Source organism: Mixophyes fleayi, chromosome 9, assembly GCF_038048845.1.
Source record: "Mixophyes fleayi isolate aMixFle1 chromosome 9, aMixFle1.hap1, whole genome shotgun sequence".
Lineage (NCBI taxonomy): Eukaryota > Metazoa > Chordata > Amphibia > Anura > Limnodynastidae > Mixophyes > Mixophyes fleayi.
In genome coordinates, this window is record NC_134410.1 from 118,441,826 (window position 1) to 118,459,670 (window position 17,845).

Here is a 17,845-nt window from a genome sequence, read left to right on the forward strand (position 1 = left end):
GTAGGTCATACTATCTTGATTCCTTTTTGGGAGTATTTTCCCCGTTGATTAGTAGGGCCTATGACTAACATTTAACATGCTTACACAATTCTTCCTTAACAGTTTTGAAGTGGAGTTAGAAGGTCTGCGAAATGCGTTGACCAAGATTACTATGGATAAAAAGCCCAAGCCCATGCCAAAACCACCACGTGAGTTCCAAACTTGACTGCCTTGTTTTGGGGTTTTTTGTACTTTCCAAAGTACAGTTGAAATTAACAAAATAGATGGTAACAAGGCTGCTTCTTATGAAACGCGCTGTATTGTGCAGGCTGACTATAGTTTCTTTCAGAATGGTCAGAATGTGTTAATGTAGTGTGGTATGAACACCTGTTATTTCGGTCCTCTAAATTTAATTCTGTTGTTTTACAGCCAAGTTATCACCTGTAAAACAGGGTCAGCTGAGAAATTTCCTATCAAAGCGGAAGACTCCTCCAATCAGATCGCTAGCTCCAGGTAAAGGCGATTCCTCTGCATTAAATGTGTAAATTGCTGGTTGTGGGTCAGCGTGCTTATAATGTATATTGAGAGCAGTGGTGGATCCAGGGAGGGGGGGGGGGGCCATTGGGGCAATCGCCCCCCCTTGCAGGGGCTGTGCTGCCCGGCTGCTCTGATTGTGTTTAAAACACAATCAGAGCAGCCAGGCAGCCCATTGTTACTGCCGAGCGGACCTGCACATACTGTGCAGCCGCCGGCAGCCTTAAAAGTCAGAAAGGGGGCGTGACCTAAATCGCCCCCTCCCTAAATCGCCCGGGGTAGAAAATCTTTCTAGATCCGCCCCTGATTGGGAGTAATAACTTTGTCACCAAGGAAGAAAACTGCTTTGACGTCTGGGAAAAGTTTGGCACAGTCTGCTGATCGATCTTGCTTTGCTCGTATCTTTTTAGCCAGCCTCTCCCGGTCGTCATTCCTCGCCCCAAGTTACTTTGAAGATATGGATGATGTAAGCTCCACATCGACTCTGTCGGAAGCAGCAGATAATGAAGACAGTCGGCCACAACTAGAGGCAATTAGACAGGAAACGCCATCACCGGAGCCGCTTCCTGCCCGAACACGTCATGTCCCCGTAACACGTACCATATCTGTGCAGCCAGGCTTTGCCACCCCGTCATTTGGAAAAGCTCAGCCATGTGGTCCATTCACAAGCACCCGTGAGTCTCTAAAAACATGTCCAAAATAGAAAAACTCATCACACACTAAAAACTCAAATGCAATTTACATTACATAAAAGAGCCTGTAGAAATATTTACAAATAGTTTTGCAAGGCTTTTATGACCTCATCAGCAAAATATTTTCCTTTATGACCACCAAAACAGTCTTTCAGGGAGCACCAAGAATTAGAAAGGACAATTGCTTGCATCCATGTACTTAACAGCAGTATGGTAAATATAGCGTTTTGTTATAAATGTACCTATTCATTTATGGATAGAGACTTATTCATTTATGTTGCACTTATGACAGAAGTGGGCATATTTATATAAAATGTCTGTGTATAATATATACTTTTGTTACAGCCTGGTAAACACACTTTGATGTCAATTCCTGACAAATTGGCAAAGGCTTTTCACATTTTACAACATTATAGGCTTCTATGGGAGCGCTCACTAAGTACATAGTACACTATGCTGCAGGAACACTTTGAGAATACTCTTCTAACGCTCTGATCAGTGAGTACATGGTTTTGTCTCCAATTTTAGCAGATATTTTTCAAAACACGTTTGTAGAAATCTTAAGTATATTAGTGAGGCAGCAAAAATATTAGTAACAATAAATTGCACATAGTCTTATGAGTTGGGTGCTGTATATATAAGATAACGTGGAACTACTTTCAATGAATTTCTGTTTTGTGAGACTTATTTGATTTTATTATTTTCTAGCCGCAGTCCCTGCTCAGTCAATAAGAGTGATCCCACAGGGAGCTGACAGCACAATGTTAGCCACCAAGACCGTCAAACACGGGGCTCCCCCTAGTACTGCGCCACAGGCTGCCGCTGCCGCCGCCGCTCTGAGACGACAGATGGCCGCCCAAGTGTCAGGTGACTTCCTCTCACTTGCATCAGTGTTGGCTCTCGAGACGGACTCTGTTCCTTGTACTTACCTCTCGCTTTGTCTATCTGCAGCTTCTCTCACTGAATCCACCCTGCAATCTGTACCAAAGGTAGTCAATGTTAAAGAGCTGAAGGGCAATGGGCCTGGACCAAACTTTCCTACAGTGATTGGGTAAGGTTATAAACGGACATTTTTTTTTTATTTTTTTTTTTTGTTCTTTGCTATAATTAAAGAATGACTTCACCCAAACAAATTTATAGCTTTGAATGGTTTTCAGTAAGTTATACTATACTGCTAAAGGTTTAATATCTGTAGCCTGGTGTTCCCCTTGGTTAGACAGGACCTCTGGTGCCTGTGACTGTCCAGTCATGATCTCCTCACTCCTCCTCCTGCTTCTTGCTTGTTTCAAATTCGCAGCAGTATTGTCGGTGCTTCTCATCCGTGAATTGCCCATTCATGCAAGTAAATATGATCCCTGAGAAGGGGCTTTTAATGCAGCACTGTTTTTTGGAAAAAGGCCCACTTCAATAGGAGCAAGGAGAACATCGCTTTGCTCCTATATTTGGGAGATAGGAGTACGGTTGCTTGATAAAGGCAACCCCAACCCCATTCGGATATTCTTGTGCTTCTTCCGGCCACCGGATATATTCCGAGACTGGACTTACACAGCCTAAGAGACAGCAATTATTGGCTACTAACAAATGCTAACTTTGTAGGTACCGCAACATAGAGGGTGCACCTCTTCTTCTGTTTTTTATATCTTATATGTGTGGAGTTGGTGACATAAAAGACAAATAGGATCTGTAACATTGTCCAAATAGTTAGGACCAGTGATGGTGGAAATAGCAGGTTTTTTTGGTGTGTATGGTATATAGATCATACCTGGTAAAATTGGTATTGCTGTGTCCTGCATAGCCTACTGCTTCAAACACTTGTTTTATTTTACCACTTGTGTGCTTTCTATGTGCATGTAAGGTGGGGTTTTCAGCTGGAAGGAGAGTTTTGAATTCCAGCTCCTGTGACACATTGGGGCTTATTATTTTGTCAAGAGCACTGAGTTACGCTGCTACCGGGTCCATCATATCCGTGCTCTAAGGAAACTAAGAGGCAGATTTATCAATCCTTCTAAAAGGCAAAAGTGGAAGTGTTGCCCATAGCAACCTATCAGGTTCTAACTGTCATTTATTTAGTATATTCTAGAATGTTAGCGAGAATCTGGATGCTATGGGCAACACCTCCACTCTCCCATTTTTTGAAGGCTTTGATAAGTCTTGATGTGTCTTGTACACTGTAGATAGCTATGCTTGTTATATGTTCCCGTCCGTGGTGATCTTGGATATATCCTGATTGGTTGGATGACATTGAAGGTCTATTGTGAGAGGAAAATCCTCACCCGTCTCCTTTCTTGCTTTTCCCCCAGGCCGTCCGTGCCGCATTCTGCTGCCCAAGTCATTCACCAGGTATTGGCAACAGTGGGTTCAGCCCCAGCTAAGCAGGTACTGAGTTCTCTGACTTCTGTTTATGTGACTACCTTAAATATATATACAATGTGTTTAAAATGTCTTTTGAATATCTCCATATGCATTTTAGTTTCCTTGCATGCATTATCTTCTATGAAATCTGTAGCTTACTAGTCTCCATTCACTTATGAGTCATCAGTACTATGTTTTAACTTAATGTTACTATGTTTTGTATGGTCACTGGTCGAAATGGAAATTTATAAGTATCGGTATGAAAATGTAATGAGAATATAAGTGAATGGAAACTAATAGTCTGACAGTGAAGGCACTAGGAGAAGTGGCGGTATGGCATACCACCGTATACATGCCTACTTCCACCACTGCGTAGGGTACTATGGCGGTGCCGCTCTGTATTTTTATGCAAGTGTCCGCTGGATACGTTGGAAGATCATCAGCGTACTCGTCAATTAAACATTGTGGCTACCATCGTTTTGTGGGCGGAGTTCATTTTCAGCCTAGCGAATGATGATGAATTAGTGCACTCTCTCACATAGAAGCACACAGGAACATTGGGTTAAATCCCACCACAGAAGGCATTGGCACTTAAAAGCATAGAAGTGCCATCTCTGGTATTTCTTCACAACTTCCACCGGCCTTTATTTAATTTTTTTTATACGTTCTACAGGGGGCTTCTCTGCTAATTTTAGTACGGTATAAAAAGTTTGAAATTAAAAACTGATGATGGTCTTAAGGAACTAAACAGCAGACCAAGTCTAGCTCTGCTTCAATGTTTAGCAACCTAAAGTTTACACTTAAATTTGAAGCTCACCAAGATGTATCTTCAGCATCCAATTTGAGCCTACAACCTCGTCGCACACAAACTTAAGCGTCATTTTTTTCGATTTGTACACTCTGCTCCTCTTGTTGTCTTTCTCCTATGATAAGATACTAGGGGCCGAGGGAGGGGAGAGCGCTCTCTGACAATCTGTTCAGAACTAATCAATCGGCTGCGAGGAAGCAATATTTTCATGGCAAAGGCGGAGCACTAAAAGAGAGAGCGAGATCAAGTGCTGTAATCTTTTTATTGTGCCATAAGAACCAAATGCAAAAATAGGATAAAATAGACGTGACTTGGGTTAACACTTTCTAGAGTGTTTTTCCTGCAACGACGTTTCACCAGCCAACAATGGAGCTGCTTTATAAGCAGACAGTGCAGATTTTACACCTTTCGTGATAGCAGGTGAAAAGAGTGGTGAAATGGTAAATTAAAAATAGTTTAATTTATGTATCAAACACACAAGTAAACTACACACACTTGATGTTTTGAAACAGTTTCTTAACATTTTTGAGTTGACTTTGTGACTTATGAGTCACCACTCACAGTGAGTTAAGAATAGCGGTTTTGAAGACAGTGTTTTTATTTACCTTTTCTTTTCTTTTTTTTTTTTTTTCTTTACGTGGAGATACTGAGTCCAGTTTGTCTAATGACCAGGTCAGATGTATGTCACACCCATGTCATTGTTGTGATCATTAAACTCATTACTTTTCTACCCAGCTCCCTCCATACCCAGCTGGTGGATTGAAGACGTCCTCCGCTTCCGCAGCTTATAGCAATATCGCTACACAACCAGGACCGGCGTCCAGCAAGATACCAGGTCAGCAGATAGGAGACCATATCCTGTTACAGTTTTTGTAAAGCAAATTTGCATCGTTTTGATCGAAGTTTTTACATCTCCTTTCTTGTCTGCATCCGTTTCTTGCTATTTGTTTGTATGAAAATAACTATAAAAAAAAATCACCATAGACCACAATATCGGCACCTGCCGGCTGTTGAATGAGGTGCACTTAACTTCTAGCTTGTTTTTATTGCTGTGATGTATTAATACAGCCGTTCCCTCTCTCATCATCATCAACATTTAATTTAATTAATTTAATTATATAATTGGGAACACACAGCAATAGAACAATCCTGGGTAATACATACATACGTAGAGGTAAGAGGGCCCATGCTCACAAACTTACAATCTATGGGACAATGGTTTGATACACAAGGGTAAGTGCTACATCATATTGAATATTTGTCCAGCTAGAATGCAAAGGTTACAAAGTATGTAGTGGGCTGTATGCTCAGTTACACAACTGTGTTGGTCAGAGGGTTGTTGTCTTGTGTTAGCCGTGTAGAGGGTGGTAATAGGGTAAACTAGGGAGATTAAGAGCGTGGTAGAGGAATATTATAAGCTTGTCTGAAGAGGTGGGTTTTCGAAGAACGCTTGAAAGTTTGAAGACTAGAGGAAAGTCTTGTGGTGCGAGGGAGGGAATTCATAAAGTGGGTGCAGCCCGAAAAAAGTCCTAGTTGTAATGTCCTGTTTGTTGTCACTCATTGGGGAAGGGATGAAAACGACAGAAGGTGCAGTCTATATAATTCCAATCTGTTTGTTGGATCTGCACTGCCCTAAGTAAAAAACCAGTGGCTGTTTCAAAGCTCCAGATTTGGGACCTCTGCCAAGTCTTCTATATCCCAAAAATGAGGCCTTCATAACAAAAGCACCAGCAATTTGAAATATCTGTCCTGAACATGTACATTTTTTTGCGCATTGCATTATTGTTTCAACATATTGTTTCATTTCTATTCTGAAGTAGTTGAGTCCTGAGAATTGTCCTGCACGTGTTGAGCACTCCAAATAATTTTCCCTCTTCTGGTGTGTTTTTAGCGCAAGCTGGCTTGAAATCAGAAACCCAGGTTGTGTCCTCTACCAGCTCTGGTGTCCCTGGTAACAAACCTTTCTCTATTTCAACACCCAGGTAAGAAATAACTGGACGTGCATGTCTGTTAACAATCATTTAGAATCCGCTTGGGTGTAAACAGTGGAGTACACCTAGTATTATTATAGTGGGTTTGTAAGGCGCCACAGTGCTCCGCACAGTAGGGAAAACAGGGACGTGCATATAACAAGGGACATACAAGGCAGACAAAATAAATACAGACATGAAAACAAAGGAGAGCCCTGCTCATTAGAGAGCTTACATTCTAAGTGGAAGAGGGCACAGCTGAAACGAGCGAGTTTGGCTCAGAGTGGAGATTAGGACAGCATTGAGGGTGCATTAGTGTCAATAGTATTAGGGATAAGGCAAGCTCTAAAAAAAAGAGATGGGTTTTCAGAGAGCTTCTAAAGATTTGAAGGCTGTGGGAAAGCCTGATTGGGCCTTGTTGGAATTCCATAAGTGACTTTCAGAAGTCTTGTAGGGGGGAGTGAGAGGTGGTTACCAGAGATGAGACAAGGCGCAGGTTAGAGGTAGATCTAAGAGGGCGGGAGGAGAGTATTTTGATATGAGATTTGAGATGTATGCAGGGGTGGTGTTGAGGGCTTTGTAGGTAAGGGGGAGTAATTTGAATTTTATTCTGGAGGACACAGGGAGCTAGTGTAGGGATTTGCAAAGTGCTGGCAGCAGATGTGGAGTCTTGCAGCAGAATTTAGGATGGATTGAGGTGTGGATATATGGGTGGATTCCCATAAATGCAGGAGGTTGCAGTAAAAGACAGGAAGCAGTTTAAAAGTTTATAGCAAAGACCTTAAGCTGGAAAACTGCTTTACAAAACAGAACTAAGATTATTTTTTTCTCATTGGGCGCACTTCTGATGGGTCTCCAAGAGTTGCTCAGTTTAGCAGGATCCCAGGTAGTTTACCACTTTAATCCTCTCTGAGCACCAGAGAGTCTGACACAACGCTGTAAATAATAGCAGTCTCATGATTGAATGACCATGACGCTCCTGTAATCCTCAATCATCTGTCCTTTGCATCAGACTCCACCCACCTCTGGCGCTAATAAATTACTGAGGACCTCTGGTGGTCAGCCTTTGTAAGTACTGGGATCCTGCTGATTCAAGCAAACAGCTGAGACCTCACCAATGGACTCATCTAGTGAACTGGGGAGTTATTAAGATCTTGGATATCCCTTAAATGCTGAAATTTAAGTTTTTTTGTTTTTTATTTATCTAGTTTGGGGAATGCCCTAATTAGGTACGTGGTTACTCTCTGGCCTAAATGTCTGATACTGTGTATTACTTGTTTGCAGTGGTGTTTTCAGCATGGGTTATGTCGTCCCTTCACCAAACCTCAGCAGTGCAGCTTCAGGTAACCTACCCCTCAAAGAGTTGAATCCTCCTTCCCTACTTTACTCTTAATAGTAGACATTGTGTAGCTGTTAATGTAGGGACTTCCGTATTTAACTTGGATTACTGAATAAGGGTGTGAAATGATAGTGCATCAACTTGGGTTACATTAATGATGCAACTCCCTGCAATGTATTCACCCACATTATATAAAGACATCCACCTCCGTAATAAGGAGGAATGTACACCTTCCCTTGAGAACTAAATTTTTTTAAAAAATAATTATTTTTATTTTAAGATTAAATTTCCTTTTGTAATGTTGGAACTCTGAATACATCTGTTTGCGTTTATTGACAGAGAAATATTTCCTGGCATGGGTTGTTAACTTGCCTATATTTTTGCTGTTGCAGCAAGAGATAGTAACCAGCCTGGAACTTTTGTATCCCTTAAATCACCCTCCTCGACGTCTAACAGCCCTGCAGACTCCACAGTAAGTCATAAACCAACTCCTGGCCAGACACCACCTGCGTTAGCAACTCCCTCTTTCGTGTCCTCTGCAGCGGAACCTGGTGACAGTGCCGTACAGGGCTTTTCTGGTGGGGGAGACTCTGGGCAGCTTCTCAGGACTTAGGGTTGGTCAAGTCGAGAATGCACCCAAGACAGAGTTCCCAAAAGTGATGCCTTCAACGCAGCCAGTTAAAATTCAAAGCATTGGCCCTATGCCTGGGTTTGCCGGTGGATTCAGCCCTCAAGCCTGCAGAATCATCTTCAATCACAAGCAGCTCTTCAACCATGGTGTTCGGTAACCTGCAGGCACCAAGCACAGGATCCTTTGCTGGACTGTTCAACCCTGGTGGTGTGAAGCCAAATATCTCTTTTATGGCACCAACCAGCACATCTCCTGCAGCAGATTCCTCTTCTACTGTTCCGGCCTCTGCCGCTCTAGCATTTGGAGGTTTCATGTCTCCTGTAACTTCAGTACAAGCGTCTGCAGCTTCGATGGCCGGGGCTTCAACCACAGCAGATCCCAACTCTCATGGGCTGGATGTCAAGCAGTCAGTAGTACCTGTTTAAATCAGTCGCTGAACCAGCAGCTCCTTCACAACTGCACACCCCTGCTAGGTGTTACAAGTGAAGGGAATAGAGACACAGCTTCTAACCCAACCCCTCAAACGGCAGGAAGCACTGAACCCCCGGCTCCAGCTGCTGTTCCTACAATTGGAACATCACAACCTACATCAGAAACTAAGTCAATGATGGCTCTCGTTTCTACATTTTCGGCTGCAGTGGGCTCAGGGCAAAATGCACCCAGCACATCCTCACCTGTAGTGGTCAGCCCTCCGCTTCCTCCTGCAAGCACCTCTTCTGTAGGCCTATCTTCTCAGACTCCAGTGTTGGTCACTGCAGCCCCCACTACAGGGCCAGCCAGCACACAGGACACATCTGCAGCAGGTTCTGCTTTGTCCAGCCATCTGTTACATCCTCAGCAACGACAGCCGCCCCTGTCTTTGGCCAGACGAGACAGCTAGCGCAGGGTCCCTCTTTGTTTGGTCAGCAGAACAGCAGTTCAACCAGCACATCTGGAAACGCTGCCCCTGGTTTTGGTTCATTTGGGGGTGGCAGAAGGAAGTGGAAGTTTTGGACAGCCAGCTTTCGGTCAAACCCCCTTCTTTCTGGAAAGCACCTGCCGGCTCTGCTAGCAACTTCTCCTTTGCGCAGTCAAGCTTTGGGTCACCGCCAATATTTGGCCAAACGCCAACCCTACAGCTGCGGCAGGCAGTGGCGGCGGCAGCCTTTTTGGAAGCTGCTCTGCAAAAGCCAGCAGTGCAAGTTCATTCTCCTTTGCACAACCGTCAAACAGCAACACATCCACTGCAGGAGGGGGACCCTTCGCGCAGAGCAGCGCCCCAGTATTCGGACAGAGCTCCGCTTTTGGACAGAGTGCCCCTGCCTTTGGCAATGCAACCTCCTCTACAGCTACGACCTCTGCGTCTGGGTTCAGCTTTGGACAGGCCCCAGGTTAGTATTTATCTATCTTTTACTCCGTCTTACAAAAGTTAAATGCAAAGTGTTTTGTTTTTTAAAGGAAAAAAGTTAACAATGGTTTCTGTTTGACAGGATTCGGCTCAGTTCTTCTGGATCTATATTTGGCCAAGCACCGAATACCAGCACCAGTGTCTTTGGACAGGTATAGATGACTTCAGTTTTCTCCTCTGTGTGAACTGACCTGGTTGATCCTGAGCTTAATGGCAATGTCTGCTTTGGGGGAACATGCCGCCCCTGAGATCCCCACTTTTCATTTTATTCCACATTGCTCTGTGTTACTGATGGGCCTTTTCAGTTCTGCAAGACTGCAGCCCATCCACAGCATTCACTATGTTGTCAATGGGAGAGGTGTGTGTCAATGTGTCACTTGAGTGCCTTAGCCATTGTCCAGTCAGGGACGGCATTCCATAATCCCTTCAAGTGTAGTAGGATTAGATTACCATCTCCTTTACAACTTCATTGTTGCCAGCATGGTGTGAGCCTGCATATCCTGCTATTAATCGTTGTCAATCTGCCATATATACACATTGACAGCTGGACATGCTTTCATTTCTTTATTATAATATGGCCACTAGGTGGCACTGATGTATTGCAGTCTGATGTTTTATTCCACCATCGCATCTTTTTATGTATTTTGAGGCATACATTGAAAGTCTATACATAATCTAAATAGAGTAAGGTGTGCCCTTTAATGCATGCAGTTATTGGTTTTATGTGACTCTATGATCAACGTTCCTCGTCACTGTGTTGCGCAATCTGTAACTATACACGCAAATAAATGGTTGTACAATGAAGTAAAACGTTGCTCACCTAGGGCTGCCTCATACTAGCTTAAGCCTTGTTTCACATAAAAGTCATACAAAATGTGTTGACACTAATTAAAATAACTAAAACTAAGAACTTTAAAATAAATGGTGACCCAGCTATTATAGCCTAAAGCAGGGGTAGGCAACCTGCGGCTCTCCAGGTGTTGTGAAACTACAAATCCCAGCGTGCCTTGCCACCCATCTGCTGGTTATCTACTGGCAAAGAATACAACACCTGGAGAGCCGCAGGTTGCTTATCCCTGGCCTAAACCAATCCACTCTTAGGTTTTCTTTCCTGACAATGTCTGTGTAGTCGACCTTAAAGTGGGTGGAGTTAGAACCAGCTTGTAGCCAATCGGATCATTAAGAATGTTCATAGGGTAGCCCAGGCTGAAGCCAGGTGTGAAATAATATCCTGAGAATACAGCCTATCCGCTCACTAGGGACCAGTGAGCAATATAATGCAGTGTTTTTGAACAAAGTGCATCTCAGAGATGGGAGTACTGTTTTTATTCCGTCATACACACACCCCACAAACCATATCTCTTATCTGTTTGTTGTGTCCAGCAGCCAGCTGCCTCCGGCGGGGGTCTTTTTGGTGCAAGCGGCAGTGGAGGTTTCTTCAGCGGTCTTGGGGGCAAACCCAGCCAAGAGGCTGCCAACAAGAATCCATTCAGTTCGCCTGGTTCTGGATTTGGTGTCTCCAGCGGTTCCCGTAAGTACAAATCCCCCGTCCTTGTAAGCCTGACCCTGATAACTGTTGATTATATCACCCATCTCTAGTATTAAAGCTGTTGACTTAATGAGTTGAGTTTAATGTATTTTAGTTGGCTTTCATAAAAGGTTTACAGCAGAACATAGCAATTAGTCCATTTTGTTACCCATTTCATTTAAAGGACCACTCACCAGCCCTTCATGTAGCATGTATTATGGAACTATTATTATGGAGCTCTATGGAGAGGTATTGATGGCTCTCTATCGATGGCTCGCTGTGCCACTGGACTTTTGGTAACGGTGTGTTAAACACACACATGTGCTCACGTTGTTGCATGCTGGTGTAGGTAAACTATGCAGGACTTGTTCAGTAGTGGTCTTGTCCTTATGCGCTCAGCCTGTTATTGGCACATAACTATAGAGGATATTCTAGAGCATTAGTTTGCTTTATTTATCTGGATGTTCGAGTGTAATGGGTGAGAACTAACCTGTAGTAACTGAGTTTTAGTTTGAGATCGCAGCAAACAAAGGGCGCCGAAGTGCTCTGTAGTGAGAAATGGATTCAATGTAACAAACTCAGATGATTTTGTAAGAAACCTTCTTAAAATTGATTCAGCTTTGGTCAACTAAAGCCAAATGAAATAAGCTAGAATCAAAGAGGTGGATTCAGTTAGCCACGAGGTTCCATAGGGACCTAGCGTGATGTGTTCATGAGCAGAAATACGCAAATTACGGTACAGGAAACATCGCTCATTTTTGTTCGCGCCTCTGTGGTGCCTCCTGCGAATATGTATCGTGCAAGGGTCCTCCTGGACACCAAGGCTAACTGAGTCCGCCCCAAAGATTGCTTCAGAGTTATACACCCAAAGGGGCAGATTCAATTGTAAACAGAATCGCTGCGAAGTGTCTCTGAATGGCCGCGGCAATTTCTTTTAGTGAAATATCTGCTCAGTTTTGCTCGCACCCCATAGAGACGCGAGCGAAAGTGAAAGTGAGTGTTTACTTTTTACCGTATAAACTGTAAAAATGCACAGCACATCGTGGCTTATTGAATCTTCCCTTAAATGTAGTTTTGAGATTTTAATTTTACATTTGATTTGCTGTCATGATGTGATGCAAGACTTGGTTTTATGTATGTAATATAACACTGCTTTCATGTCATTGACATTGTTGTAATTATTGGTATATGCCAGCGGTTCCCAAAGTGTGCGCCGCGGCTCCCCGGGGTGCCGCGGCGCTGTCACAGGGGTGCCGCGATCCTAGCAAGAAAAAGAGAAAAAACAAACAAAAAAAAACACAACTTACCAATCATCCAGCGCCGGATCCTCCTCCTCACTGACTGCCGGGCGTGACGTCATCACGTCCGTCAGCCTCAGTGAGGAGCAGCAGCAGAGAGGACGTCGGGAAAGAAGGTAAGTAAAGGAGAGTGAAGGGGGCACACAGAGAGACACGCTGAAGGAGGGGGACAGAGAGACACGCTGAAGGGGGACAGAGAGAGCTGCTGAAGGAGGGGGACAGAGAGAGACACGCTGAAGGAGGGGGGGCAGAGAGAGAGATGCTGAAGGAGGGGGGCAGAGAGAGAGAGAGAGAGACGCTGAAGGAGGGGGGGCAGAGAGAGAGACGCTGAAGGAGGGGGGGCAGAGAGAGAGAGACGCTGAAGGAGGGGGGCAGAGAGACGCTGAAGGAGGGGGGAGAGAGAGAGACGCTGAAGGAGGGGGGCAGAGAGAGACGCTGAAGGAGGGGGGCAGAGAGAGAGAGAGACGCTGAAGGAGGGGGGCAGAGAGAGACGCTGAAGGAGGGGGGCAGAGAGAGAGAGACGCTGAAGGAGGGGGGCAGAGAGAGAGAGAGACGCTGAAGGAGGGGGGCAGAGAGAGACGCTGAAGGAGGGGGGCAGAGAGAGACGCTGAAGGAGGGGGGCAGAGAGAGACGCTGAAGGAGGGGGGCAGAGAGAGAGACGCTGAAGGAGGGGGGCAGAGAGAGAGACGCTGAAGGAGGGGACAGAGAGAGAGACGCTGAAGGAGGGGGACAGAGAGAGAGACGCTGAAGGAGGGGGGCAGAGAGAGAGAGACGCTGAAGGAGGGGGGCAGAGAGAGAGAGACGCTGAAGGAGGGGGCAGAGAGAGAGAGACGCTGAAGGAGGGGGGCAGAGAGAGAGAGACGCTGAAGGAGGGGGGCTGAAGGAGGGGGGCAGAGAGAGAGAGAGACGCTGAAGGAGGGGGGCAGAGAGAGAGAGACGCTGAAGGAGGGGGGCAGAGAGAGAGAGACGCTGAAGGAGGGGGGCAGAGAGAGAGACGCTGAAGGAGGGGGGGCAGAGAGAGAGAGACGCTGAAGGAGGGGGCAGAGAGAGAGAGACGCTGAAGGAGGGGGGCAGAGAGAGAGAGAGAGACGCTGAAGGAGGGGGGCAGAGAGAGAGACGCTGAAGGAGGGGGGCAGAGAGAGAGACGCTGAAGGAGGGGGGCAGAGAGAGAGACGCTGAAGGAGGGGGGCAGAGAGAGAGAGAGAGACGCTGAAGGAGGGGGCAGAGAGAGAGAGAGACGCTGAAGGAGGGGGGCAGAGAGAGAGAGACGCTGAAGGAGGGGGGCAGAGAGAGAGAGACGCTGAAGGAGGGGGGCAGAGAGAGAGAGACGCTGAAGGAGGGGGGCAGAGAGAGAGAGACGCTGAAGGAGGGGGGCAGAGAGAGAGAGACGCTGAAGGAGGGGGGCAGAGAGAGAGACGCTGAAGGAGGGGGGCAGAGAGAGAGAGAGACGCTGAAGGAGGGGGGCAGAGAGAGAGAGACGCTGAAGGAGGGGGGCAGAGAGAGAGAGAGACGCTGAAGGAGGGGGGCAGAGAGAGAGAGACGCTGAAGGAGGGGGGCAGAGAGAGAGAGAGACGCTGAAGGAGGGGGCAGAGAGAGAGAGAGACGCTGAAGGAGGGGGGCAGAGAGAGAGAGACGCTGAAGGAGGGGGGCAGAGAGAGAGAGAGACGCTGAAGGAGGGGGGCAGAGAGAGAGAGAGACGCTGAAGGAGGGGGGCAGAGAGAGAGACGCTGAAGGAGGGGGGGCAGAGAGAGAGACGCTGAAGGAGGGGGGCAGAGAGACGCTGAAGGAGGGGGACAGAGAGAGAGAGAGACGCTGAAGGAGGGGGCAGAGAGAGAGACGAAGGAGGGGGGCAGAGAGAGAGACGCTGAAGGAGGGGGGCAGAGAGAGAGAGGGGGGCAGAGAGAGAGGGGGCAGAGAGAGAGAGACGCTGAAGGAGGGGGGGCAGAGAGAGAGAGAGACACGCTGAAGGAGGGGGGCAGAGAGAGAGAGAGAGACGCTGAAGGAGGGGGGCAGAGAGAGAGAGAGACGCTGAAGGAGGGGCAAGAGAGAGAGAGAGACGCTGAAGGAGGGGGGCAGAGAGAGAGAGACGCTGAAGGAGGGGGCAGAGAGAGAGAGAGACGCTGAAGGAGGGGCAGAGAGAGAGAGAGAGACGCTGAAGGAGGGGGCAGAGAGAGAGAGAGACGCTGAAGGAGGGGGGCAGAGAGAGAGAGAGACGCTGAAGGAGGGGGCAGAGAGAGAGAGAGACGCTGAAGGAGGGGGGCAGAGAGAGAGACGCTGAAGGAGGGGGGCAGAGAGAGAGACGCTGAAGGAGGGGGCAGAGAGAGACGCTGAAGGAGGGGGCAGAGAGAGAGAGGACGCTGAAGGAGGGGGGGCAGAGAGAGAGAGACGCTGGAGGAGGGGGGCAGAGTAGAGACGCTGAAGGAGGGGGGCAGAGAGACGCTGAAGGAGGGGGCAGAGAGAGACGCTGAAGGAGGGGGGCAGAGAGAGACGCTGAAGGAGGGGGGCAGAGAGAGACGCTGAAGGAGGGGGGCAGAGAGAGACGCTGAAGGAGGGGGGCAGAGAGAGAGACGCTGAAGGAGGGGGGCAGAGAGAGAGACGCTGAAGGAGGGGGCAGAGAGAGAGACGCTGAAGGAGGGGGCAGAGAGAGACGCTGAAGGAGGGGGCAGAGAGAGAGACGCTGAAGGAGGGGGGCAGAGAGAGAGACGCTGAGGAGGGGGGCAGAGAGAGAGACGCTGAAGGAGGGGGGGCAGAGAGAGAGACGCTGAAGGAGGGGGGCAGAGAGAGAGAGACGCTGAAGGAGGGGGGGCAGAGAGAGAGAGACGCTGAAGGAGGGGGGCAGAGAGAGAGAACGCTGAGGAGGGGGGCAGAGAGAGAGACGCTGAAGGAGGGGGGCAAGAGAGAGACGCTGAAGGAGGGGGGCAGAGAGAGACGCTGAAGGAGGGGGCAGAGAGAGAACGCTGAAGGAGGGGGGCAGAGAGAGACGCTGAAGGAGGGGGGCAGAGAGAGAGAGAGACGCTGAAGGAGGGGGGCAGAGAGAGAGAGAGACGCTGAAGGAGGGGGGCAGAGAGAGACGCTGAAGGAGGGGGCAGAGAGAGACGCTGAAGGAGGGGGGCAGAGAGAGACGCTGAAGGAGGGGGGCAGAGAGAGACGCTGAAGGAGGGGGGCAGAGAGAGACGCTGAAGAGGGGGGCAGAGAGAGACGCTGAAGGAGGGGGGCAGAGAGAGACGCTGAAGGAGGGGGCAGAGAGAGAGACGCTGAAGGAGGGGGGCAGAGAGAGAGACGCTGAAGGAGGGGGGCAGAGAGAGAGACGCTGAAGGAGGGGGCAGAGAGAGAGACGCTGAAGGAGGGGGGCAGAGAGAGAGACGCTGAAGGAGGGGGCAGAGAGAGAGACGCTGAAGGAGGGGGCAGAGAGAGAGACGCTGAAGGAGGGGGGCAGAGAGAGAGACGCTGAAGGAGGGGGGCAGAGAGAGAGACGCTGAAGGAGGGGGGGCAGAGAGAGAGACGCTGAAGGAGGGGGGCAGAGAGAGAGACGCTGAAGGAGGGGGGCAGAGAGAGAGACGCTGAAGGAGGGGGGCAGAGAGAGAGACGCTGAAGGAGGGGGGCAGAGAGAGAGACGCTGAAGGAGGGGGCAGAGAGAGAGACGCTGAAGGAGGGGGGCAGAGAGAGAGAGACGCTGAAGGAGGGGGGGCAGAGAGAGAGACGCTGAAGGAGGGGGGCAGAGAGAGAGACGCTGAAGGAGGGGGGCAGAGAGAGAGACGCTGAAGGAGGGGGGCAGAGAGAGAGACGCTGAAGGAGGGGGGCAGAGAGAGACGCTGAAGGAGGGGGGCAGAGAGAGACGCTGAAGGAGGGGGCAGAGAGAGACGCTGAAGGAGGGGGGCAGAGAGAGACGCTGAAGGAGGGGGGGCAGAGAGAGACGCTGAAGGAGGGGGGCAGAGAGAGACGCTGAAGGAGGGGGGCAGAGAGAGACGCTGAAGGAGGGGGGCAGAAGAGAGAGACGCTGAAGGAGGGGGGCAGAGAGAGAGACGCTGAAGGAGGGGGGCAGAGAGAGAGACGCTGAAGGAGGGGGGCAGAGAGAGACGCTGAAGGAGGGGGCAGAGAGAGACGCTGAAGGAGGGGGGGCAGAGAGAGACGCTGAAGGAGGGGGCAGAGAAGAGACGCTGAAGGAGGGGGGCAGAGAGAGACGCTGAAGGAGGGGGGCAGAGAGAGACGCTGAAGGAGGGGGGCAGGAGAGAGACGCTGAAGGAGGGGGGCAAGAGAGAGACGCTGAAGGAGGGGGCAGAGAGAGACGCTGAAGGAGGGGGGCAGAGAGACGCTGAAGGAGGGGGGCAGAGAGAGACGCTGAAGGGGGGGGCAGAGAGAGACGCTGAAGGAGGGGGGGCAGAGGAGAGAGAGACGCTGAAGGAGGGGGGCAGCAGAGAGAGACGCTGAAGGAGGGGGGGCAGAGAGAGAGAGACGCTGAAGGAGGGGGCAGAGGGAGAGACGCTGAAGGAGGGGGCAGAGAGAGAGACGCTGAAGGAGGGGGGCAGAGAGAGACGCTGAAGGAGGGGGGCAGAGAGAGACGCTGAAGGAGGGGGGCAGAGAGAGACGCTGAAGGAGGGGGGCAGAGAGAGACGCTGAAGGAGGGGGGCAGAGAGAGAGACGCTGAAGGAGGGGGGCAGAGAGAGAGACGCTGAAGGAGGGGGCAGAGAGAGAGACGCTGAAGGAGGGGGGCAGAGAGAGACGCTGAAGGAGGGGGGCAGAGAGAGACGCTGAAGGAGGGGGCAGCAGAGAGAGACGCTGAAGGAGGGGGGCAGAGAGAGACGCTGAAGGAGGGGGGCAGAGAGAGACGCTGAAGGAGGGGGGCAGAGAGAGACGCTGAAGGAGGGGGGCAGAGAGAGACGCTGAAGGAGGGGGCAGAGAGAGACGCTGAAGGAGGGGGGCAGAGAGAGACGCTGAAGGAGGGGGGCAGAGAGAGACGCTGAAGGAGGGGGGCAGAGAGAGAGACGCTGAAGGAGGGGGGCAGAGAGAGACGCTGAAGGAGGGGGGCAGAGAGAGACGCTGAAGGAGGGGGGCAGAGAGAGAGACGCTGAAGGAGGGGGGGAGAGAGAGAGAGACGCTGAAGGAGGGGGGCAGAGAGAGAGAGACGCTGAAGGAGGGGGGCAGAGAGAGAGACGCTGAAGGAGGGGGGCAGAGAGAGAGACGCTGAAGGAGGGGGGCAGAGAGAGAGACGCTGAAGGAGGGGGGCAGAGAGAGAGACGCTGAAGGAGGGGGGCAGAGAGAGAGACGCTGAAGGAGGGGGGGCAGAGAGAGAGAACGCTGAAGGAGGGGGTGCGCAGAGAGAGAGAGAA

At 49.5% G+C, this 17,845-nt stretch overlaps 1 protein-coding gene and 1 pseudogene across 1 annotated transcript in view; both read left to right on the plus strand.

Moving 5' to 3' along the window:
- Window positions 1–8,578, plus strand: part of LOC142101094 (nuclear pore complex protein Nup214-like) — a 40,504-nt gene extending 31,926 nt beyond the window's left edge. The window contains 11 exon segments of the mRNA XM_075185241.1: window positions 103–188; window positions 409–492; window positions 924–1,187; window positions 1,914–2,072; window positions 2,157–2,256; window positions 3,506–3,581; window positions 5,101–5,200; window positions 6,257–6,347; window positions 7,620–7,678; window positions 8,067–8,254; window positions 8,256–8,578. Coding sequence (XP_075041342.1) covers window positions 103–188; window positions 409–492; window positions 924–1,187; window positions 1,914–2,072; window positions 2,157–2,256; window positions 3,506–3,581; window positions 5,101–5,200; window positions 6,257–6,347; window positions 7,620–7,678; window positions 8,067–8,254; window positions 8,256–8,462 — 1,414 coding nt within the window. The 3' untranslated portion in view covers window positions 8,463–8,578.
- A 154-nt stretch (window positions 8,579–8,732) lies between these two features.
- Window positions 8,733–17,845, plus strand: part of LOC142101095 (nuclear pore complex protein Nup214-like) — a 26,722-nt pseudogene continuing 17,609 nt past the window's right edge.